At 41.4% G+C, this 26,491-nt stretch overlaps 1 protein-coding gene across 5 annotated transcripts in view; it reads right to left on the bottom strand.

Annotated features, from left to right (window-relative positions):
• The window catches only part of LOC132816381 (dedicator of cytokinesis protein 9-like), a 349,182-nt gene that overhangs the window by 103,686 nt on the left and 219,005 nt on the right, over positions 1–26,491 (bottom strand). For all 5 annotated transcript variants that reach the window (XM_060825856.1, XM_060825860.1, XM_060825855.1 and 2 more), the window contains exons 16-27: positions 26,115–26,194; positions 25,502–25,689; positions 23,041–23,106; positions 19,083–19,175; positions 15,224–15,347; positions 14,519–14,640; positions 12,496–12,582; positions 11,825–11,914; positions 7,877–7,992; positions 6,027–6,093; positions 4,334–4,459; positions 2,394–2,465 (exon numbers count right to left, since the gene is read on the bottom strand). In XM_060825856.1, the coding sequence (XP_060681839.1) occupies positions 2,394–2,465; positions 4,334–4,459; positions 6,027–6,093; positions 7,877–7,992; positions 11,825–11,914; positions 12,496–12,582; positions 14,519–14,640; positions 15,224–15,347; positions 19,083–19,175; positions 23,041–23,106; positions 25,502–25,689; positions 26,115–26,194 (1,231 nt within the window). The remainder of the gene's footprint in view (positions 1–2,393; positions 2,466–4,333; positions 4,460–6,026; positions 6,094–7,876; positions 7,993–11,824; positions 11,915–12,495; positions 12,583–14,518; positions 14,641–15,223; positions 15,348–19,082; positions 19,176–23,040; positions 23,107–25,501; positions 25,690–26,114; positions 26,195–26,491) is intronic.

Genomic DNA, 26,491 nt, shown 5'->3' with positions numbered 1-26,491 from the left:
TAGCACAGAAACAAGCTATTTGGTCAACAGGTCTAAGTCAGTGGTTATAATCTCTACAATGCTGCTTCCCCTCCTACTTCATCTTACTATATCAATATATCCATTTCTTCCTCAGTTCATGTGTTGATCCAGCTTTCCTTCAACACATCTGTACTACTGATCTCTGCCAAGCCCCATGGTAGAGTTCTACATTGTCATCATTCTCTGGATAAAATGGTCTCTCCTGAATTGTCTCTGGATCTATGTGACTATTTGACTTTGAATTTCTCCACAAGTGGAAACAGTCAACTCCTTCAGAAATTGTTTCAAGCAAACTTCTTGCCAAATCTGTGAGGATATACAAGATATTCAAGTGTAACCTATTTCTTCCATCCTTAAATAAAACACAATCCTCCTTGATGTAATCGTAGAGCCGTACAGCATGGAAACAGACCCTGTTTCGGACTCCAGTCTGGAAAGCAACCCTCCAGCCCCACACTCTGTCTCCAGCCGTTAAGCCAATTATGTCTCCAATTGGCAAGCTCACCCTGAATCCCTTCTGACCTAACTTTACTAATTAGTCTACCATGCAAGAACCCTGTCGAAGGCTTTACTAAGGTCCAAGTAAACAACTTCTATTGCTTTGTCCTCAGCAATCTTTTTGGTCATGATTTGGAGATGCCGGTGTTGGCCTGGGGTGTACAAAGTTAAAAATCACACAACACGAGGCTATAGTCCAACAGGTTTATTTGGAAGCACTAGCTTTTGGAGCAGCCACCTGATGAAGGATTAGTGCTCTGCAAGCTAATGCTTCCAACTAAACCTGATGGACTATAACCTGGTGTTGTGTGATTTTTAATCTTTTTGGCAACTTCCTCAAAAAACTCAATCAAGTTTGTGAGACACAATGTTCCTCATACCAAACTGTATCCGCATCCCACCACTTCCTCTGGCAGTTCATTTCACACACAATCCACTCTCTGTGTAAAAAATTGCCCCCTTGTCCTTTTTAAAAACTCTCCTTAAAAATATACCCCTTAGTTTTGAATTCCTCCATCCTAGACCCTTGTTATTCACCTTAATCATCCAAGCAGTTGGACAGCATTCCTTGTAACATAATGGACAGGCTCTGGCGAGTCAGGATGGGAATAACCCATTGATGTGTTTTGAAAGAACAAACAAATCATGTAATAATCAAGAAAGAATAATATTTCACCATAAAATAACTTGCAGCTATGTAGCACCATTGTCATAATAAAACAGTCAAAGGTGCTTGATAAGAGCATGAGCAAACAGAATTTGATGGTGAGCCACATGAGATTGACATTAGGACTGTTCATCAGACATCTGTTCAATAAGTTCGGTTTAAATTAAAGCCTTAAGGGAGGGGAGAGAGAGAGAGAGATAGATAGAAAGAAAGACAGACAGAGAGAGAGAGATAGATAGAGAGAGAGAAATAGACCATAGAAACACAGAACATAGAACATAGAAAAAATACAGCGCAGTACAGGCCCTTTGGCCCTCGATGTTGCGCCGATCCAAGCCCACCTAACCTACACTAGCCCACTATCCTCCATATGCCTATCCAATGCCGTTTAAATGCCCATAAAGAGGGAGAGTCCACCACTGTTACTGGCAGGGCATTCCATGAACTCATGACTTGCTGAGTAAAGAACCTACCCCTAACATCTGTCCTATACCTACCACCCCTTAATTTAAAGCTACGTCCCCTCATAATAGCTGACTCCATACGTGGAAAAAGGTTCTCATGGTCAACCCTATCTAAACCCCTAATCATCTTGTACACCTCTAAACCTTCTTTTCTCCAATGAAAATGGCCCCAAGTGCCTCAGCCTTTCCTCGTACGATCTTCTTACCATACCAGGCAACATCCTGGTAAACCTCCTTTGCACCTGTTCCAGTGCCTCCACATCCTTCCTATAGTATGGCGTCCAAAACTGGAGAGAGAGAGAGAGAGAGAGAGAGAGAGAGAGATAGATATAGAGAGAGATAGATATATATATATATATATATATATATAGAGAGAGAGAGAGATAGATATAGAGAGAGAGAGCGCGAGAGATTAAGGGAACAATTTCTGCAGCATGCAATGAAAGTGCAGCTGCCAGTGGTAGGGGATGAAATGTGGGGATACTGAAGAGGCTAAAATTGGAGCAACACAAAAGCTTTTGAAGGTTGTAAGGCTGCAGGATGATACAGGCATTGTGAGGGTGAGGCACAAGAGGTAACAGACTGCAATCATGAAATTTTGAATAGTGCAAATGCAGTTCTGGATGAATTTGATTTTAAGGAGCCTAGATAATCAGTTAACAACATTCATTTTAACTTTAAGTATTGACACGGCTTATAGAAAAATTCTCCAACACATTATTAACTAACAGATGGATGCTCACCTTCAGTTTGCTGGTCTCTGTAAGATGTTGGGCCATTGATTTGATCAGTGCCTCCAGGAAAAACCAAGAATACTAAAGGCAAAGAAAACCTTTTCTTAGTATAAAAGGATACAATGTGAAATATGCATTAAACAAGTGAGGAAACTGCACATGCAAATACAATCAAAACACAACTGCTCTGTCAGAGATGAGACGGTGTGCTCGTGTTGTTATCCACCCATGCTCTCCTCATTTTTAAATTAAGTCACATGGACAATCCCAACAAAATCACTTCACCTTTCAGTGTGCACATTCATTGTGCATCTTGACACTGTTCAGTTGTTTTATCACATTTACAACATAGAAGCAGTCCATTCAGCCCAAAAGGTCCATGCTAGTTTTTAATGATCCACAAGAGCCTCAACCTTTCCTCTTCATTTCCACCTACCAATGTCTCCTTTCTCCTTCATTCATCCTCCTGGAATTCACCTCAACTAATCCCTGTAGTAAAAAATGAGGTCTGCAGATGCTGAAGATCACAGCTGAAAATGTGTTGCTGGTCAAAGCACAGCAGGCCAGGCAGCATCTCAGGAATAGAGAATTCGACATTTCGAGCATAAGCACTTCATCAGGAATGAGAGAGAGTAGCCTAGCAGGCTAAGATAAAAGGTAGGGAGGAGGGACTTGGGGGGGGGGCGATGGAGGTGGGATAGGTGGAAGGAGGTCAAGGTGAGGGTGATAGGCCGGAGTGGGGTGGGGGCGGAGAGGTCAGGAAGAAGATTGCAGGTTAGGAGGGCGGTGCTGAGTTGAGGGAACCGACTGAGACAAGGTGGGGGGAGGGGAAATGAGGAAACTGGAGAAATCTGAATTCATACCTTGTGGTTGGAGGGTTCCAGGGCGGAGCGCCTCATCTTCCGCCTGGGAACCCTCCAACCACAAGGTATGAATTCAGATTTCTCCAGTTTCCTCATTTCCCCTCCCCCCACCTTGTCTCAGTCGGTTCCCTCAACTCAGCACCGCCCTCCTAACCTGCAGTCTTCTTCCTGACCTCTCCGCCCCCACCCCACTCCGGCCTATCACCCTCACCTTGACCTCCTTCCACCTATCTCACCTCCATCGCCCCTCCCCCAAGTCCCTCCTCCCTACCTTTTATCTTAGCCTGCTTGGCTACTCTCTCTCATTCCTGATGAAGGGCTTATGCTCGAAATGTCGAATTCTCTATTCCTAATCCCTGTAGTAGTCATTTTCAATTTCACCATGCACTGGGGAAAAAATATTTTGTCAAGCTGATCCAATTTAAAGATCCCATTCCTGTAATAATCACACAGTATTTTATAGCACAGGAACAGACCCTTCAGCCCATCCAATCTATGTTCTATATGAGCTTCCTCCCACCCTTCCTTGTCTCACTCTATCAGCAAACAGCGGGAGCAGGAACAAATCATTTGTATTCAAATTGAATTGACTTAGCTTTATTGTCACATGTACTCATGTAAGTACAGTGATAGGCTTATAAGTCTCAACTTATGGTGTCATCTTAGATACAAAGGTACAGATTCTTGAGTACAAATACTTAGGGAAATATATAGAAAAATTTAAAAAAGTCCTTCCACAATAGTATAATAAAGAAAAAAAAGTTTAAAAACAAAAGAGAATTTAAATCAAAGTCTACATGGTCCATTTGACAGCTGCAGGCCTGAGTCACAACTTCAGAATGTCCCAATTTAAGAGCTTTGGCAGGAACAAAACTGTTGCCAGAATCAGCAAAAATAATTTGGAAAAAGGAACAAGTTGCAGTGCTTTTTTAATCCAAAACCAATTTCACAAAATGATAGCTAATATAAAACCGACTAAATAATCTGAGGACAGTTCAGGCTTGCTGAGACGGCTTCACACATTACAACTTGCAAACCAGCTGAGAGATTTCTACAACATAGAAGAGGGATTTAACTTTAATCTACCTTGAGAAGCTTGTTACAGGTCAGAAAGTCGGCTGTTGTTTTGAGCAGAACAGTCATGGATTTAGTTAACTCCTCATGTACTGTCTTGCATTTGGAGGAATTGCAGGGTTCTGTTTTGAAGACAAACTGGGGGAACAAACAAAAAAGAGTTGAGAAGCAAGAAAGGACGCATTGGTACTTGTATGTACGTTAATCCTCTGAGCCAGTGATAAAACAAAGACTTGTGTTGACAGTAATGTAATTAGCCCTGAAATTTATGACTTACATCAAATCAGGATTAGACTTAACACTAAATCCATTAAAAATATAAAGTGGTGTCAAGCAAAGCTGAAAAGGCTCGAAACACGTATTTCTCCATCAAACAAAATTAACATTGAAATTAATATTCACAGAAAAAAAGGATTGAAAGACTTGCATTTTAAGCTATGTTTTAATGTTAAATGTCAGAATTTCTGCCCTGTTTCTTAGTTGACATGCAACGGCTACATTTGCTCTTGTTCAGTCGAATATAGCAGTGTAGCTGATTTGGAATCAATACCATTGACTAGATAACACATTTGATAAATGTGAGGATGGGTCGTCTGTGGCACTTGGTCAGGGTACAGTTCTGTCACCGGGAACTGAGTTCCAGTTTAAAAGACATCAATATAAAAACCATTGATAACTGGATTAAAAGTAGTCAGAATACTTAGTGACAAGGAACAGGAAGAGGCTCTACAACACCTCACGCATAATTCTGATATTCAATTATATCATCTTCACTTTAACTATATTTAATCTATGACACTGTTTATCCATTATCCAACTGAAATCTATCAATTCCTATAATTTGGAAATTCAACCACCATCCCTTTCCTCACTCGATCCAAACTTTAATAGATTTTTGGGGGAAGAGAAATCCAGATTCTTACTTCACTTCGAGTGGAAAGGAGCATTCTAATGTTATCCCTGAGCAGCCTGGCTCTAATGTTAAGGTACTACCTCTTGTAGTGGAACCCACCCCACCACAAGAGGAGACAGTCTCTTCAGACACTTCAATCATCTGAAATATTTCAATTAGGTTTTCTCCCATACTTGAGGGAATACCTGTCTAAAATCAGCACATTAACAGGGGAATCAAAAACAGATTTGATTAATGTTTGGATCGTCAAACACGCCTTCAGCTAGCCAAACACCTCTGCACCATGAGAAGTAGCCAATTAATACAGTGCCTGATTTCACGGCAAAACTTCATCCAGTTTAAAAGTCTTTGCAGCTTCCCACATTGAACCAGATTAGCTGCACGCTAATACACACCAGACCATTGTGGTTTGGCGATTTTCAGTTTGAAAATCCTCTGGCACCATGTCTGTTAACAAGCTCCTCAAGGATCTTAATGGGCTGTTAATTGGGGGAGTGTGGAGTTTGCCCTCGGCTTGAAAACTGTGTCACTTCAGAAGACGCTAGGATTCAGTCAAGTCCCTAGAAACTCAAGTTTTAATACAGAGCCCCTGCTTACCCTCTCCTCCAACTGAAAGTTTAGCCCTATTTTGGGACAAAGAAAAATTAACAACTTAACAATGCCTGTTAGCTCAATTATGGAATAAAATTCAAAACATCAAAACCAAAAGAGGAAAGCAATTGTGCTGACATAACTAGCTGCCCCACTGCATTCACACATCAGTAACTGTGATGCTTCCTTCATCAGCTGTACCTTGATGTAGGATCGCAGGTAGTGCTCCAGTCCTTCATGACACTGAGAGACAATGTGTACAAGAACTCTAGGAAGAGAAATGATCAAAGATTAGCACAGAAACACGAGACTGACCAAAGCTTGAATATAAAAGCAAAATACTGTGTGAGCTGCAAACCTGAAATGAAAACAGAAGGCGTTGAAGATACTCAGCAGGTTAGGCAGCATGGAGGGAAAGAAACATTTATGAAGAAGAATTCTGCTTCTCTCTCCTTCGATGTTATCTGATCAGCTGAGTATTTCCTACATGAGTTCTCCTGTGAATTAGTGAAGACAGCTTTTAAAGTCTATACATGTTGGAGAAGAGGAGAGAGTAAAAGATGAGTGGGACTGTAAGAAAGTGAGCGTGCAAAAGACGAATGAACTAGAATATTTGTGAAGCTACAACCAAAGAATGAAAGAGAGAGACTGACGAAAAAAAACATGTTTGTTGGTACATACTCACTGGCTTAAAACTGAGGTCACTGTCTAACTAAAGTGCAATCAATATCTGCATACTGATTGCACTTACATCCACCTCCCAGAAATAAAACAACATCCCCCCCTTTATCCACATCCACTTGAAATTCTGCACTATCATTTCAAGCACTCAATATAGACTGTTCATTTGCAACTGCAGACCTAATATTGTATGAATCATTAGTACTTTTGTAGAACCAACAATTTATTATAAGAGGTTGGACAAAACAGTGTTTAATAAATCCAAGCCAGATACATAGATGCTTTCCGTGATTGTAAGTTTATAGAAAGAGCAACATATCAGATCTTTTTAATCAATCTGTTAAGACTTGTTATGGCACAATTCTGAGGTAGATGTGAATTGAACCCAAGACTATCTGGCCCAGAGGCAGTGACATTACCACTGCACTAGTCCTAAAATGCCCTCGCTGAGGTTTGAACTTTCACCCTCAGTAGTACGCATGCCTATACACTGTTATATAAATATTGTGAGCTGAACAATGACGCCACTAGAGTAACAAAAGCCTACTACCGCTGGCATTCCCAGGCCTCTCCCATCCAACTACTGAGCAGGCTTGAGTCTGCATAGCTTCCAATGATCATCTATTTTCATACTGCGTGGCCAAAAGTGAGAGCTGCATTGCATGTTGCAGCCTCCCAGCTGCTGATGTAGTGATCCACAGGCTCTCTTCATAATTTTTGAAAAGATTTTCATTGAACCTATTTTCCTAATCAACCTGTTCAGAGATGTTATTACACACCTCTGGAGCAGGTGGAACCTGAACCCAGAACTTTCAGTCCAGGGGTAGGGACACTACCACTGCACCACAAGAGCCCCCCAGAAACCTGCTTTACTCTGGCACAGGTCAGGAAGCATCCAAGGAGCAGGAGAATCGATGTTTCGGGCAGGAGCTCACATTCGTGAAGAAGGGCTCATGCACAAAACATCGATTCTCCTGCTCCTTGGATGCTGCCTGACCTGCTGCGCTTTTCCAGCAACACATTTTCAGCTCTGATCTCCAGCATCTGCAGTCCTCACTTTCTTTTTACTCTGGCACAGCCCAACTCAGATATACCATGTAAATCTCTCTCGCTATACACACTTCAAGTTCTTAATTAAATAAGGTCTTCTACCTGTGTGTCTTTAATAACGTAGTTGACCTACTATGAATAAATAGCAGTTCTTCCAATTAGGCTTTCAAAGATGTTTTCAACCCAAAGCTGTATCTCAGTGATAATTATATTTTTATCACTAGCCTCTGCAAGATTTCATCAAATACATTGCTTACTTTCAAGAATTTTGAAGCAACATCTTTCAAAATAAACAAACAATACTTATATATTTCAATTACCTTGTAACATTAACTGCGACATCCTCTTGTGTGGCCCTTGCAAGCACACGAAACAACTGGTTCAGAATTGTGGGCAGGAAGTTGATCATCACATGGCCTTCCATTGCATGTAAGCTCTGAAGGAGAAATATGTTGCAGAATACAGAGGCATTAATACTATTTTTCCCAGCCACTTGAAACACGCTTATCAAACAGAGCCGTACATAACATATAAATTCCCCAAAATATCCAGTTCAAACATAACCTCGTGTCCGAGATTATCGCATGGGAAGCCAGTTTTCCCTGGAACTCCCCATGGGTACATTATGTTTCTCAGATTAAGGTGTTAAACAGAGGCCTTGCCCGCCATCTCAGCAGATCTCACATCTGCATTCAGAGAAGAGCAAGAGATCTCCCCAGGGTCCTCAAACAAAACTCAAGAAGGTTTCTTCACATCAATGGAAACTTGCTAAATGCAAACTGGTTGCCATGTTACCTATATTCATGGCCCATTTCCCTCTGACTAATGCACCCAACACTATGGGCAGTTTAGCATGGCCAATCCACCTAACCTGCATATTTTAGGACTATGGGAGGAAACCAGAGCACCTGGAGGAAACCCACGCAGTCATAGGGAGAATTGCAAATTCCACACAGTCAGTCTCCCAAGACTGGAATTGAACCTGGTACCCTGGTGCTGTGAGGCAGCAGTGCTAACCACTGAGCCACCATGCTGCCCCAAGTCTTCACTATAGACAATGCAAGTAATCTCCTGGAAACATCAGGAAATGGCAGGGAGAGAAGGACTTAAATAAAATTACATTCAATCGGGGAAACTGAGCAAACTGTTGGAGCTGTGGGGTGACAAGATACTAGGACTTAATCAACTTAATTCTAGACTTGAAAAAGATGTGCCTAGTGATTTGACGCATTGCCTTTAATTTTCCAAAATTCATGTTCCATTAGACTGGAAAATAGCAGATGTAATTCCTGTCCTCAAAAAGGTGGGGAGATAGAAAGCAGGAAACTACAGCCCAGTTTGCTTAACATATGTCAAAATACTACATCAAAGCTAATTGTGAAAAATAAAAGTTCATGATGTAGAGGTTAACATATTGTCATGAATAGGAGATTAACCAATGAACAGGAATACCTGGTTGCCTTCTGGATGGGAAGATGTCCTGAATGGTGTGACACAGGCATCAGCGCTGTAATCTCAACATTATATAAATGACTTCATTGAAGGGATGAAAGGCACGGTTCCCAAATTTGCTAATGTCCTAAAGCTGGGTAGGAAAGTCAGTTGTGAACCCAACAGAATGAGGCTTTAAAGAGATATAGGTAGTTTACATGGGTGGGTAAAGATCTGGCAAATGGCGTATAATGTGGATGGAAGAATAAAAACAAATCTAAACAGTGAAAGACTGTAGATCTCCAAGCCACACAGGAAGCTGTATGCCAAAGGGCATGAATGGCTAGAGGTTTGTATGGATATGCAGCAATTAATTAGAAAATCCAATAGAATGTTATAATTTATTTTAAGAAGAAATGAACACCAAAATCAGGGAGTTATGTTTCAGTTATACAGGGCACTGGTGAGACCACATCTGGAGTACTGTCGTACAGTAGTAGCCTCCTTATTTAAGGAGGGTAAATGCTTCAGAAGCAGTTCAGATAAGCATTATTAGAATTAGACCTGGAATGTGCGGCTTGCATTATGGGGAAGGGTTGGACAGGACAGGCTTCTATCCTGTGGAGTGTAGAAGAGTAAAAAGCAACTGATATGATCCCAAGATAAGTTGACCAGATGGAAGTAGGAGAAAACATTTCATCTTGTGGGACGACCTAGAGCTTGGGATAATGGTTTCAAAAGAAGTGAGAGTTGAGGGGGAAATAAATGTTCTTTGGAGAGTCTTTGGAACTCTCTTCCTCAAAATGAAATGGAAGTAGACTGCTTGGATATATTTAAGGCAGAGGTAGACAGATTCCTAATAAGCGATGAGGGAAAGGTTGTTGGGAGTGTGGAATAATCAGATCAGTCATGACCTTTAATGAATGGCAGAGCAGATTTAAGGAGTGGAGTGGTTCACTCCTGCTCCCAAGTGATATGATCATATTACAACATGTATCGTAGGGGCCGTCTTGTGGCACAGTGGCAGTGTCCTGACTCCTGGGTTCAAGTCCCACCTCCTCCAGAGGTGTGTAATAACATCACTGAACAGGTTGATTTGAAAAGAAAACAATACTACATGTACATTCGTGGTTGAGTCATTGACTATAGAACTCTTTAGATTGCCCTAAGGTCTTGAAAGGAGTTATGCAAATAGGAGTCCTTCTCAACAGGACGTTACGGCACTGCTATCTTAATTACTAAAACAAGAATCCCTCTGCCTTACAGCACAGGGTTGAAGATACATGCCCCTGTTATAGAAAGCAACCATTTCAGGTGATAGGAAAAGAACAGGGGAGAATGGAAAAAAATGGATATTTCTTTCAAAGAGTCAGCACAGGCTCATTGAGCTCATTGAGCCAGTAGCCTTGTGTTTAGTTTCATTGTAAAATATGTTTCTGTGGCATGTTTAAGGTTTGTAGTGTTTTGTAAATGCATTCATGGGTTGTGTTCATCAATACTTCGGCTAGCACTTATTGCCAGTCTCTAACAAGCCTCAAGAAGGCAGTGCTGAATTGCTGTCAAATTACTGTAGTCCTTAGGGTTCTGTTACAGTCACGATGCTGTTAAGGAGAAAGTTCTCGAATTTTGACTCATGGACCATGAAGAAACAGTTATGTAGTTTCAAGTCAGGTCAGTGTGTGTTTCTTGGAAGTGAATTTGCATCTGCTGCCCTTGTCCCACTAGATGGTAGAAATCTCAGCTTTGGAAGGCCCCATAAAGCACATTATACAGATGGCATTCTCTGCTGCTACTCTGCCTCAGTGGTGAAGGGAGTGAATGTTGAAGGTATTGGATGGGGTGCCAATCACCCTGGCTGTTTTATTCCGGATGGTATTGAGCTTCTTGAGAGGTGTTGGAGCTGCACCCAACCAGGTAACTGGGGAGTATGCCATCACACTCCTGATGTGTCCATTGTCGAAGGTGGAAAGCTTTAGGGAGTCAGGAGTAGAGTTATTCATTGCTGCATGCCTAGCCTCTGACCTGCCCTTGTAGCTTTGTTTTTTGTTTGCTTGTGGGGAAGTGAATGAACATAAGGGAGAGAAATTAACCCTATAAATCATGAACACATCCAATGAAATAATATTACAATTTAATAAGGCACACAGACAACATGAAACAGACATGAAAATTCTGAACGAAAAAGCACAGTCAACTGGCCAGAAGTTGAGTAAAAATGCCTCTTTAAACATTTTTCTTACAAAGACTAAAATTAACTATTCTGAACTCACATTTTATTAGTATTTGCTTCATACCTCCATTGTAGAATCAAATAGTTTAAATTCAGTATCTTTCAATGTAAGGTAAATGGATTTAACAAAAGGATTACATCAGATATAAGGCATAGAAAAAGCTATGCAGCTAACTAGTTCATGCCAGTGTCTATGCCCACTCAAAACTTCACCACCTGTCGTCATCTAAATCTATCTTAACCAAGAATTCCCATCTCCTTCCCCAAGCTTCCCCTTAAATGTATCTACACTATTTGGTTCAACTACTACCTGTGGTGACAGATTCCACATTCTCACTACTACCTGGACAATGAATTTCTTCTGAATTCCATATTGAATTCCTTGGTGATTATCTTAAATTGATGGCCTTTGGCTCTGTGACTCCCCATCAAAGGCAACAACCTCTCCGTATCTCTTCTATCCAAACCTTCCATCATCTTAAAGATCACTGTTAGATCAATCTGCAGCCTTCTTGTTTCACAAGAAAAGTCACCCAGTCTGTCCTGTTACACCTACCCACAATTATCATTCTTATTGAAATCTGACCTGGAGGTGGTAAAAAATTACCTTGAGGAATTTGACAAGTTCCGTCCCTGAGGCCTGAGCTCCAGAGTCACATTTTTGACAATATTGAAAAAAATTGTTCAAGTGTTGGTCCTGGAAACAAAGGCACGAGAAAAGGTATTACTGCAAGTTGTAAATGTTTCTATCAAAGAAATCATGCATTCACCCAATCTATAGATACTAGACAGAATAAACAATATATTTTTCTTAAAGGTGAAATATTTAATAGATTTCTACGAGATGCATTATTTTATAAAAGGCAATATTTATTCCATATATAAGTATGAGAAAGAAAATTAATTCACAAATGAAACAATACAAAAATCATGTATCATTAACTTGTTAAACTGTGCCCCACAATCCTTGTACTAATTGTAATAAGTTACTTAATCAAAACCTGTTATATTCATACACATGAAATCTTCCCACAGTCTGCCCTGCTCCATGGAGAACAATCACATTCCTCCAACCTAACCTTGTAGCTAAACTCTCATCCCTGGAACCATTCTGCACCCTCTCATCAACCCTCACATTCCTGCTAAAGTGCAGTGACCAGAACTGGATATCATGCACCAGTTGTGGCTTGAACATTTTCAAAAAATAAAAAAAATGTGAACCAAACTATGGAATAATTTCTAACTGTGAAGAATTGTAAGAAGACCATCAACACTGACCTGAGTGTAGACTGTAGACACAAGATGCGTTGAGACTTTGAAAATATGCTTGGCTCCATCGACCCACTTGATTTCAGGGCCTGAATGCTACAAAGTGTAAAGATTCTGTTATCTTCAATGGAAACACATGGCTGGATTTTCCATTCTCAGCGATGGGTTTGAAGACGGGAATACGTAAAATCCAGCATGGTGCCCCCCCTCCCAGTCTCATTTGTAATGGAGCTGAGGGAGGCACTGGGCAGTTCATTTATCCTTGGGCTGACTGATGCTCTTCAGTGGCCAATCCCTGGTCACCCAAAAGCCTCTTATTCTGCATTCACTGACAAAGGGAAGTGGAGACTCACTCTTTGTGGAAAGCCCAGGCTGAGTTGGGGGGGGGCAATCTTTTGTGGTCCCCATGGCTCATCAGAGGCACCTCCAACAAGACGAGTTCATGCTTTTCATCCTCTCCTTGAATCGAGCCTAAACTCCATATGTTTAATTGTTGCAGGCTAGACTTTGTAATGGTGGACAGCCTCCCCACCACGATGTAAAAATCCAGCTAATGGAATTACTCGAGTTATATTCAAAAGTCATGTTTTACATGCTTTCATCATAATCCCAGTTGGTCCCAGTGCTTGAATGCTCCCAAACAATAAGACAGGTTAGCTATCAGTTCTGGACAAGTTTAAATAACTAGTTTTATAGATGGGAAGCAGTAAGGCCCTTTTAAGTGAGTAAAGGTTCCCAACTTCATCATCAAATTGTCAAATTAATTTCCATAAATCAACTTTTTATGTGCTTTGTCCCTAGAATATATGACAATAAAAATGGAAAGATTGTTGTTAATACCCAACTGATCCCTTCAGCCTTTTCAAGGTACCAGATACACGAAACAGTTCAATCTAGGTGACTCCAGACCCTAACAACAGAATGTTGTTACAGACATTAAATGGCAAATTGGACTATGCTGATTTTTACGCTCCACATTACCCTCTTCCCAATCTTTTCTTCACACCCTATAAATATCATCTGTCTATTCCTTTCTCCCTCATTGTTTATCCAGCTTTCCAATAAATTATTAACCACAACCATTCCTTGTGGTACTGAGTTCCACATTCTTGCCACTCTCTGGGTAAAGAAGTATGTCTTGAATTCCTTACTGGATACACTATTGCATAATCAAAGTTGCTAGCTTTCAAATCTGACAGTAAAACCTGACCTTTTCATGTCCACTTGCTTTGGAGTGATGCGCATTTTCAGCGCATGAAGTTTGTGTTTTTTCACCGTTACTTCAACGTGCATTTTGCAAACAGTCATCTCAATTTTGACCATTTGATGTGCATGGTATCTACAGAGTCGAGTGTGTGGTGCTGGAAAAGCATCCAAAGAAGGAGAATCAATGTTTTGGGCAAGAGCCCTTCATCAGGAATGTCCAGAGGGCAGGCTGTGTAGTGAATCCTAAAAAAGGACCTACAAAGACATCTGAAAGCACACCATTAACCCAATAAGTATTCTCCATACTAACCAAGTAAATTTATAAAAAATAAGGGGAATGAAGTCTTTTTATTGCACAGGATTTATAGCAAAGAAACAGGCCATTCATGCAACTGGCCTACACTATTACTTTTGCTTCATGAGACTCATTCCAACTTTCCTCATTACACCTTATCTGCAAAACCATCTATTACTCTCTACTTACTCATTTCTTTAGTTTTGCCTTGAAATACATCCACGTTATTCACAGCATCATCCCGACACATTTTAAATAATGTCAGAGCAAAGAGGTCACTCCTAAATTATTTTAATCTGTTCACACCCACTTGATCCCTCAAGGAGCAGAAAAGGAACAGATCATTTGAATATTAAATACGTTAAAAAGGGAGCGATTAACAAATGTAGATGGTGTTAGACACGACTATCACTGGATCAGTCAGGAACAGCCACTACTCCAATGACTACCACCCACATGCAGCAGAACCTGCTGACTGTGGCATTATACAAACTCATCAAATGATGGCCAAAGGTGAGACACTGAGCTTACCTTCCCCATTCCCAGTTCCTGGTAACTGAGATAACCCAAAGGAAGATTCACTGAAACAGGTATCTGATTTTCGTTGGTCACAACTCGACCATCTTTCAGCAATGGTAGCCAGGCATAGCCAACTGCAGGGAAAGGAAACAATACTGTTAAAAGTTTTTGGCCTAAGATTACACCAGCATTTGGCAAGCCACTAACGGCAGATATTTATATCAGTGGTACTGTATCTAGGAGGGATCACCAACAGCACTGAAATCAGTTAGATTGCATTGGAATACAATCCTTTATTAACCTGAATACCAAGAGCCGATAAAGATTAAGAAGGGAGAAAGAAACCACATATCTCGAAATTAAGACAGTGAATCTGACTCCTACATAAAGAGATTATTGCTGAAGTGACATTAAAGATATAGTGCAAAATATTGGAGAAACTAAGTAGCTGTTCAATCTTGAGGTTAAAAAAAAAACAATGACCAGCACAAGCAAAATTCTGCAGATGAGAGAAGTAAAGACGGAAAACATGAGAAATACTCGGTGGGTCAGGCAGCATTGGAGAAAACAAATATCACGTCCACGACCTTATATCAACACTCGGCTTCTCTAACCACAGATGCTTCCTGACCACCTGCGCATAAACGAAAGACTTTCTTCTCAAACATAACGCCACGTGCTCAACTCTTTTTACTTGAAACAAAATGATCTGCGAACCTTGTGATTCAATGGTTTCCCGTTTCTTGGTGGTGCCTTTGCTCGAGTTGTCACAACTGACGTGGTAGAACGTGAACAACAAGTGGTGCTTCTCGTGTAGCTGGGTCGGCAGCTCCACTTTAATCTGAGACGCAGATAAAACAGACCTCAGAGACAGACTTTTTATCGTCAGAAAGAAAGTTACATTGCTCTAGTTTCTCATCTTCCACTCGTCAGGACAAATGCAAGAATGCCAAACATCATAGAGTCATAGAGATATACAGCACGGACACAGACCCTTCAGTCCAACCTGTCCATGCCGACCAGATATCCCAACCTTATCTAGTCCACTTGCCAGCACCCAGCCCATATCCCTCCAAAACCCCTCCTATTCATATACCCATCTAGATGCCTTTTAAATGTTGCAATTGTACCAACCTCCACCACTTCCTCTGGCAGCTCATTCCATACACGTACCACCCTCTGTATGAAAAAGATGCCCCATAGGGCTCTTTTATATTTTTCCCCGCTCACCCTAAACCTCTGCCCTCTAGTTCTGGACTCCCCCACCCCAGGGAAAAGACTTTGTCTATTTATCCTATCTATGCCCCTCATGATTTTATAAACCTCTGTAAGGTCACCCCTCAACCTCTGATGCTCCAGGGACAATAGCCCCAGCCTGTTCAGCCTCTCCCTATATCTCAAATCCTCCAACCCTGGCAATATTCTTGCAAATCTTTCACAATCACAGCTTATACTGCAGGAGAACAAAGGTGCTGATTTGTTGAAGATCTACTTTAATTGAATGGCATACTGCCTCACAGTGCTAGGGACCCAGGTTCGATTCCCACCCAGGGCAACTGCCTCTGTGGAGTTTGTACATTCTCCCCACGTCTGTGTGTTTTTCCTCCCACAGTCCAAAGATGTGCAGGTTAGGTGAATTGGCCATGCTAAATTGCCCATAGTGTTCAGGGATGTGTAGGTTAAGTATATTAGTCATGGATGAATATCGAGTAGGGGGAATGGACCTGGGAGGGTTATTCTTTGGATGGTTAGCGTAGACTTGTTGGGCCGAAGGGCCTGTTTCCATTCTGTAGGGATTCTAATTGACCACGATGTTAACATGGAGAAAGCAGCAAGAATGACAACTTTCCCAAGTCTGCAGGGGAAGGGGATGGGGAAGGAGACATGGAAAGCAATAGTGGGGGAGAGATGTGGTGGGAGCAGTCTAGGACCAGATGGCATAATCTCAGAATAAGGGGTCACCCAGTTAGGACAGAGATGAGGAGTGGTGCTAGTGCCAGGGGTGGGAACCAGAGCTCTAGGTCAGCATGCAAAGTGATTGAGAAGTTAGATGTTAATGCACGCAAGTCTAATAGGAAGGACAGCCAGGACCAGGTTAATGAACACAGCAGGACTGGCAGTCTGAAGTGCATTTATTAAAATGCTAGGAGTTTTAGATTAGATTAGATTCCCTACAGTATGGAAACAGGACATTTGGCCCAACAAGTCCACAATGACCCTCCAAAGAGAAACCCACACAGACCCATTCCCCTACCCTACATTCACCCCTGAATAATGCACCTAACACTATGGACAATCTAGCATGGCCAATTCACCTAACCTGCACATCTTTGGACTGTGGGAGGAAGCCGGAGCACCCGGAGGAATCCCACGCAGACACAGGGAAAATGTGCAAATTCCACACAGACAGTCACCCAAGAGTGGAATGGAACCTGGGTCCCTGGCGCTGTGAGGCAACAGTGCTAACCACTGAGCCACTGTGCTGCCCTGAGTCAGGTAAAGCAGAATGAGCTCTGAGCCTAGAATAATACATGGAACTACAATGTTGTAGCCATCACAGAAACTTAGCTGAGAGAAGGGCAGGATCTGTATCTCAATGTTCCAGCGTTTAGGCCTTTCAGGTGAGGTAGGGAGGGATGTAACAGGGGAGGGGGTTTTGCACTACTGATTAAGAATAGCCAATGTTGTTCCTTTGATTAAGAACAACAAAAGGGATTATCCTGGAAATTATAGGCCAGTGAGACTCACATCAGTGGTAGAGAAACTATTTGAGAAGATTTGTAGTGACAGGACTCACTCACACTTGGAGAGTGTGGACTAATTAGAGATAGTCAACATGGTTTGTGTAGGAGAGGTCTTGTTACACAAACTTGAGTTTTTTGAGGAAGTGATGATTAATGAGGACAGGGCACTGGATGTTGTCTATATAGACTTTACTAAAGCATTTGCGAAGGTCTCTCATGGCAGGCTGGTCCAGAAGATTAAGTCACATGGGATCCAGGGTGAGTTGTCCAGTTGGATATAAAATTGGCTTGGTCATAGAAGGAAGAGGGTGATTGTGGAGAGGTGTTTTTCTGACTGGACCAGTGGTGTTATACAAGGATCAGTGCAGGGACCTGTGTTGTTTGTAATATATACATATATATCTAAATATAAATGGTTTTGATGAAAGTGTAGACAAAGTTAAAAATCACACAACACAAGGTTATTGTCCAACAGATTTACATCATCTGGTGTTGTGTGATTTTTAAACTTGGTCCACCTCAGTCCAACACCAGCTCCTCCAAATGATGAAAATGTAGGTGGTCTTATTAGTAAGTTTGCAGACAACATAAAAATTGGTATCGTAACAGATACTGAGGAAGGTTGTTAAAGGATACAGCAAGGTATAGATTGGTTGGAAAGTTGGTAGAGAAATGGCAGATGGAGTTTAACGCAGACAAGTGTGTGAGGTGCTGCATTTTAGAAGATCAAATGCAAGAGGAAAGTTTACAGTAAATGATAAGACCCTTAGGAGCATTAATATACAGAGAGATCTTAGGGTGCAAGTCCATAGTTCCCTGAAAATGACAACACAAGTGGTTAAGGCGATAAAGAAGGTGTATGGTTTGCTTGTCTTCAATGGTCAGGGTACTCATTAAAGTTTTCAAGTCATATTGTTGCTGCATAAACTTTAGTTCCACCACATTTGGAGCACGATGTGCAGTTCTGGTCACCACACCACAGGAAGGATATTGAGACTTTGGAGAAGGTGCAATAGAGGTTTATCAGAATGTTGCCCCTGATTTGGAGTGCATTAGCTACAAAGAGAGGTTGGACAAACTTGGATTGTTATTGCTGGAGCTTTGGAGGCTGAGGTGGGTGACCTGATAAAAGTATATAAGATTATGAGAGGCATGGATAGAGAGGACAGTCAGTCTGTTTCCCCAGGGTAAATGTCAAATATTAGGGTGCAAAGGTTTAAGGTGAGAGGTGGAAAGTTTAAAGGAAGTTTCTGTTACACAGGGGATGATAGGCACCTGGAATAGGCTGCCATGGGAGGTGGTAGAATCAGGTAGGTTAGCAAACTTTAAGATGCAATTAGACAGAAACATGAACAGGCAGGGAATAGAAATGATATGGGCCACATGCAGACAGATGGTATTAGTTTAGAATGGCATTGTGGTCAGCACAGACAGTGGGCCGAAGGGCCGGTTTCTGTACTATGTTCCCATGGAAGGTAGTGAGTCTGTGATTTTCTTTTACCACAGAGTACGGAATAAAAGGATTATTCAGCAAGCAGAATCATATCACAGAAACACATCTGGGAACAAATATTTTACTTTAGTTTTCACAACGGTAAGCTGATGGAATACTATCTGTACTTTGTCCATTCTGAATAGCCAAATGTATAGCATCTAGTGATGAGAGCACAATGAATATTTTCGAGAGCTCTCTTTCTTTCTTAACAATTCTGTATAGAATCAGATTCTAAAATGTAAAGAAATTCATTAAAGCCTGAGTTCTAAAAATTAGCTTCACAACAGAACTGGAGAATTAACCCAGAATGCATTCCAATAGTGTGTCACTTCTTTACCTCATCATAGAACTCTGGATTTTGATGGTGATGTAATACCACTGTGAAAGCATATTTCATAAACACAGGACCCCCGGGTCTCCCGTAGATACACTAGGAAGAGAAAGAAGAATCACACCAAGTGAACTAGCAGTAGTATATACTTGAACGAAACATCCACATTCAGTAGCATTTCTAGTTTGGCAGCTTGTCAACAGAAAGTGGTCAAAATTAACAAACATATTTAAAATTTCACCAAACCATATTTGCACCACACTTCAGACACAAACAGTTTTGCTCTCCTCATTACGATGTATTTATGAATAAGGATAATACTGGTCCTAAGGTGAAGCGTTAAATTGGGAAAGGCTAACTATAAGACCACTACTGGTCGGTGCATTGATTATAGGAGTTGGGAGGTCATGTAGCAGCTATACAGGACATTGGTCAGACCACTTTTGGAAAATCGCGTGCAATTCTGGTCTCCCTGCTGTAGGAAAGATGCCGTGAAACTTGAGAGGGTTCAGAAAAGATTTACAAAGATGTAGCCAGGGTTGGAGGAGTTGAGTTCTAGGGAGAGGCTGAATAGGCTGGGCCAATTTTGTCTGGAGCACTGGAGGCTGAAAGGTGACCTTATGGAGTTTTAAAATCAGGAGGGGTATGGATAGAGTAAATAGACAATGTCTATACCTCATAGAGGAGTCCAAAATGAGAGGGCACAGGTTTAGGTTAAGAGGGGAAAGATTTAGAAGGGATCTAAGGGCAACGTTTTCACGCAGAGGATGGTGAGTATACAGAATGAGCTGCCAGAGGAAGCAGTGGAGGCTGGTACAATTAGCGCCAAGACCAGCATGGAGTATCCAGGTAGATGGGGTGTGTTAGAGGTGGGAGAAGGGGTCCTCGGAGGGTCTCCTGAGGCGGTGGGGGGGGGAGAAGAGAGAGGGTTTTCCCCTCCCCAGTCCCAAGCCTCCAATTCAGCACCGCCCTCTTGACCTGTCCATCTTCATTCCCGCCTATCTGCTCCACCCTCCCTCCAACCTATCACTTTCACCCCCACCTTCATCTACCTATTACATTTCTACCTACCAGTCCCACCCCCCTCCCATTTATCTAGAACACAGAACATTACAGCACAGTACAGGTCCTTCGGCCCTCGATACTACGCCACCCTGTGGAACCAATCTGAAGCCCATCTAACCTACACCATTCCATTCTTGTCCATATGCCTATCCAATGACGATTTAAATGCCCATAAAGTTGGCAAGTCTACAACTATTGCAGGCAGTGCGTTCCACGCCCCTACTATTCTCTGAGTAAAGAAGCTACCTCTGACATCTGCCCAATATCTATCACCTCTCAATTTGGAACTATCCCCCCTCATGCTAGCCATCACCATCTGAGGGAAAAGGCTCTCACTGTCCACCCTACCTAATCATCTGATTATCCTATATGTCTCAATTAAGTCACCGCTCAACTTCCTCCTCTCTCACGAAAACAGCCTCAAGTCCCTCAACCTTTCCTCGTAAGACCTTCCCTCAATACTAGGCCACACCCTAATAAATCTCCTCTAAACCCTTTCCAAAGCTTCCACATCGTTCCTACAATGCGGTAACCAGAATTGCACCCAATACTCCAAGTGCGGCCGCACCAGAGTTCTGTACAGCTGCAGCATGACCTCATGGTTCTGAAACTAGATCCCTCTACTAATAAAAGCTAACACACCACATGCCTTCTTAACAGCCCTATCAACCTGGGTGGCAACTTCGAGAGATCTATGTACGTGGACACAGAGATCTCTCTGCTCATCGACACCACCAAGAATCTTACCATTCACCCTAGCACACTGTATCCCTCAGCCCCTGGCCCACAAGACTCGTTCCTGATGAAGGGTTTATGCCCAAAACGTCAATTCTCCTGTTCCTCGAATGCTGCCTGTCCTGCGGTGCTTTTCCAGCACCACACTCTCGAGACTCATACAATTTTAACATTTAAAAGGCATCGGGATGAGTACATAAATAGGCAGGGTATAGAGGGATATGGGGCAAATGCTCGCATATGGGAATAGATTAATTCGGATATCTGGTCAGCATGGACGAGTTACACCAAAGGGTCTTTTTCCATGCTGTACAACTCTTTGATTCTATGAGATAAAGAGACACTACAGAGGGTGCAATCAGGATTCATAAGGACCGAAAAATTTTCAAAAAGATACAAGAGATGATGTTTTAACTTTTGAGGGAGACCAGTCCAAAATTAGAGGGACCAGAAATAGATAGTCACTAATTAAACACAGGAAAGGATTTAGGAAAAACCTGTAATCTAGACAGCAAAGAGAATGTAGAATTCACTTCAAGTCATAGAGATGTACAGCATGGAAACAGACCCTTCGGTCCAACCCGTCCATGCCAACCAGATATCCCTAACCAATCTAGTCCCACTTGCCAGCACCCGACCCATACCCCTCCAAACCCTTCCTATTCGTATTCCAACCCAAATGCATTTTAAATGTTGCAATTGTACCAGCCTCCACCACATCCTCTGGCAGCTCACTCCATACATGTACCACCCTCTGAGTGAAAACTTTGCCCCTTAGGTGTCTTTTTGTATCTTTCCCATCTCACCTAAAACCTATGCCCTCTAGTTCTGGACTCCCCCACGCTAGGGAAAAGACTTTGTCTATTTAACCTATCCATGCCCTTCATAATTTTGTAAACCTCTATAAGGTCACCCCTCAGCCTCCGACGCTCCAGAGAAAACAGCCCCAGCCTGTTCAGCCTCTCCCTATAGCTCAAATCCTCCAACCCTGGCAACATCCTTTAAAATCTTTGTTGAACCCTTTCAAGTTTCACAACATCTTTCCGATAGGAAGGAGACCAGAATTGCAGGCAATATTCCAACAGTGGCCTAACCAATGTCCTGTACAGCCGCAACATGACCTCCCAACTTCTGTACTCAATACTCTGACCACTAAAGGAAAGGATACCAAACGCCTTCTTCACTATCCTATCCACCTGCAACTCCAATTTCAAGAAGCTATGAACCTGCACTCCAAGGTCTCTTTGTTCAGCAACACTCCCTAGGACCTTACCATTAAATGTATAAGTCCTGCTAAGATTTGCTTTCCCAAAATGCAGCACCTCGCATTTATCTGAATTAAACTCCATCTGCCACTTCTCAGCCATTGGCCTATCTGATCAAGATCCCGTTGTAATCGGAGGTAACCTTTGCTGTCCACTACACCTCCAATTTTGGTGTCATCTGCAAACTTACTAACAATACCTCTTATGCTCACATTCAAATCATTTATGTAAATGATGAAAAGTAGAGGGCCCAGCACCAATCCTTGTGGCACTCTACTGGTCACAGGCCTCCAGTCTGAAAAAACAACCCTCCACCACCACCCTCTGTCTTCTACCTTTGAGCCAGTTCTGTATCCAAATGGCTAGTTCTCCCTGTATTCCATGAGATCTAACCTTGCTAACCAATCTCCCATGAGGAACCTTGTCAAATGTCTTACTGAAGCCCATATAGATCACATCTACTGCTCTGCCCTCATCAATCCTCTTTGTTACTTCTTCAAAAAACTCAATCAAGTTTGTGGAATATGATATCCCACGCTCAAAGCCATGTCGACTTTCACATGGATTGACTGAGGAAAATGACGTGGATCCATTGCAGGGAAAACTAGACAAATAAATGGACAGAAAGATGAATAAGATTGTGGCCAATGATGCAGATTGGTGGAGACTTTGTTGAAGCATTAAAAACTAACAGGCAATAATTAGGGCAATAGCCAATTTCTGCACAATAATATTTTTATAATATAGATGATAATGAACAAAGAAACGTGTCATTATATTGTCATTTAATAATCTTCAAAACAGGGTTTCTTTAATTGAAACGAATCACACGATCATAAAATTACACAATGTTCCTTTGCATTAAAAGGAAAACCCTCAAAATCAAAATCGCGACTAACCTTCAGAGGCTGAGAGTCTTCCTCATCAGAGTCCCTAAACTCGATGCGGACTGCAATATTTCTTGCCTGAACAAAAACAGAATCTGTTATGTACAGGCAACGCAAGTAGAAATCAACAAGACTAAGACATAAGCAGATCTATAACACATGAACTCTTATAACATAATCTCTAACTGTTTAAAGGTCAATGGATGAAAATTTTAGCACTTGCAGGATATCAAAATATTCATGTGTCAACCAAATTACAAATACTTGCTTTTATATAGCACCTTGAACAGAGCAAAGCATCTCAAGGTGCTTCACTACAAAAAGCTATAATTATCAATCCAAGTTTACCCTATGATAAAGGTTCTAACTGTAAACAAGCCAAAATCAGGGACAAAATGTTTATAACATATGCTTTTTTCAGCAACTGCACTCATATAAAAGTACATCAGATTAGTCAAGTAGCTTGCTATTTGGAGTCAAATTGGTGATTCAAATCCTACTCCAGCACTTCTGGACATAACCTATGCTGACATTATGAGGACAAAAAAGTGCTCTAATCAATAAGTCTTGCATTAAGCTGACTTTTTATAAACCGATTCACTGCTGCGAACAGAATTCCACAAAATTATGACAATACAATTGTCAGACTACACGCTCATTGCTGTAACACTCTCTAGCAATTGTACAAGTAGAAGCCAATCACCAAAATTGCTGCCACTGAAGAAAATGAAAAACTTCCTTTATCCACAACCTTTCCTCCTCTGAATAAAGTTCTCATTATTGATGAGAATATGTCAAAATAGTACAAGACACCATCACACTGCAAACCTGCCAAAACACATTTTAATTAGATCGTGCCATATGGGACTTCAAGATGGCAATAAACATTATGAAATCTCAGCGTATCTTCTGCACATATGTTTCCTGAAATAGAGACCATTCTTCATCGACTCAGTTTCAAGGTCTAGCGCAGAATCGATACACACTCAACAGCAAAACCCTCAGACCCAAATCAATGCTGCCTTTGAACCACTCATATTCCAATCAGCTAAGATTGTCACTTTTTCAAGTGCAGTTACATACAGACTGATGATTTAGCTCGCTGCACCAGCAACTGGTGAACCAGAGAGAACAGTCAGGTCAAAGCTCCATCAGCTGATGGTGAACTGGAGTAGTTGGGATAGAATAACCAGATTCAGGTTCAATGGACTGGGTTGGGGGTAGGAGGGAGAAGAGAGTTAGCCAAAGGTAGTTGATTCCTCAGCACAGGTTAATGACTCCTGGTCTGATATGCACATGGATATCAGGCAAAGCACTGAATTGGGTCTGTTTGCGATTTTGCTTCGGGACAGAGCACCAACATACAAGGTGGATGATGTGGCTTTCTTTGTGTCAAATAGCACTATCATTACAATATGGTCTGTATGCCTCCCTATACATTAGCTTATTTAACATATACCATGAAGGCAAGCTCTTGTTGAGGTGGATGCCTTGAAATTTACTGACAATTATTTATACTCAATTATTTATATTTAATATCTCAGCCTTTTACACAGAGTGCATTCTACACTTACTGATGTTACAGCTAAGTTACGTCACCATAACACCATAACACTACACATGAGAACATACTGCACTGATTCCATTGCACTGTGCTGTGATTGCCAAAGTTGAGACAAGTAACTTTATTGGTACAGGTACAAGTCACAAAGCCATTTAAATCAATTTATGGCTCACTTTCTTCCTGAAATCTATGCAATAATGGGGCAGCAGCCAAATTTGCCTGAAAGCTTCCAAAATGATTGTTCCCAAGCAATCATAGTGCCAATTAGAAACACGTTGCATCCTCCATGGATATAATTGGTGCTGCTCCTCCAATCACAGGCTGGTTCTCCCACATGCTCGTTTCCGATTGGCTTGCTAGGCAGCTGGCTTTAAGTGGCAATAAACCTGTGGCTAGGTCAGGGGTGAGCTGGAGGGGTGCGTCAAAGCTACCCAGGGTATTCTATGATTCCCATACCACCAACTCATCCAATGGAAGAGTGTGAAACTCTACCCAAGAAACTACTGGATTGTCAGAGAAGTCTTGAGCGTTCCTTCAGGGGAGGAAATTTGCAATGCTTATCCAGTTTGACCGACCTGTGACTCCAAATCTCTGAAGCTGTCAAGTAAGCCACGCTGCTTTATCTCAGTGACAAACAGGGAAAGGTAATCAATGCTGGACTTGTAAGCAGCAACTATTTCCCATTATAGAACAAAAAAGGATTGTGATCTGATAAATAAGTGAGCTTGAGGCAGTCAGAGCCCTAACAAAACATTAATGCTGCCAGCGAGGGAAGGGAGAACCATTATGAATGGAAGACAGAAGTAATTTTCCATAAACTCAAATGTTTGGCAACTGAAAATTACCACATGAGATTTGAGAACACATTTTCAGCATCTACAGGTACTAAATCTCACAATTTTTACTCACTTTTGCAAATGATTTTTGACTGTCATACTTTAGATGCTTTGGATAAATATAGAAATGATTGTTATAGGTTGTGAAAGGCTGGGATAGCTTTGCTATACATGGAACAAATTCCTCCACTTCATGAGTAACTGTGACCTTCGAACCGTTTTCAAAACGTTTCACTGGGATGTACGAGGTGTTAACACAAGCTACAAAAACACACAAAAATACAGCACACATTAGATTTGGAATTTTATGAGATAATCTCAGTCACAACAATAACTTCTATTTACACAGCACCTTTAAAGTGGCAAAGCATTCGTAAGAGTGATATCGGACACAATTTGACACCTGGTCACACAAGGAGATATTAGGACATCAAGCCAAACACTTCATCAAAAAGGCTGATTTTAAGGAGCATCATGAAGGGGAAGAGAAATGTATGTAGGTTTAGGGACAGAATTTATGATTTTAGGGAGCCGAGCAACTGAAGGCAAGACTATTAATGGTAGGATGAAGGAAACTGTGATGTGCTAAAAACCAGAAATGCAGAGAATCTTGGGGGAATCATATATGGTTAGAGAAGCTATGGAGAGATTTAAATGGAAGGATGAGATTGTTAAAGTAAACTTACTCAGAAAATCTGAAGCCACATTGTCGATGTTGATATCTAAGTTCCCCAAAATAACAGGAAGTTTAGACATCTTTTCTGGTCTAATTAAACAGAAAACAATCAAGGAACAGAAGTTTATTGGTGTTTTAGATGAACAATACAAGAAGGCAAATGACAAAATGCAATATTACAATTCCCTCAAAGCACATGACAACAAATGCAATTTCAAGCAATTGCGAAGAGTTGATTTAGTTACAAATCCAAGTTCAAGGATAAGGAAGGACAAATTTTAATGTTGACTTTTATTTCAAAGGGAATAGTGTATGGAAGAATGAAAGACCTTCTTTACAATGCACAAGTCAGACTACAGCTGGAATACTGTGAAGAGTTCAGAGCCT

Source organism: Hemiscyllium ocellatum, chromosome 6, assembly GCF_020745735.1.
Source record: "Hemiscyllium ocellatum isolate sHemOce1 chromosome 6, sHemOce1.pat.X.cur, whole genome shotgun sequence".
In the NCBI taxonomy this organism is placed as follows: Eukaryota; Metazoa; Chordata; class Chondrichthyes; order Orectolobiformes; family Hemiscylliidae; genus Hemiscyllium; species Hemiscyllium ocellatum.
The sequence above is the reverse complement of the archived record's forward strand: the minus strand, read 5'-3'. Positions and strand labels throughout refer to the sequence as shown.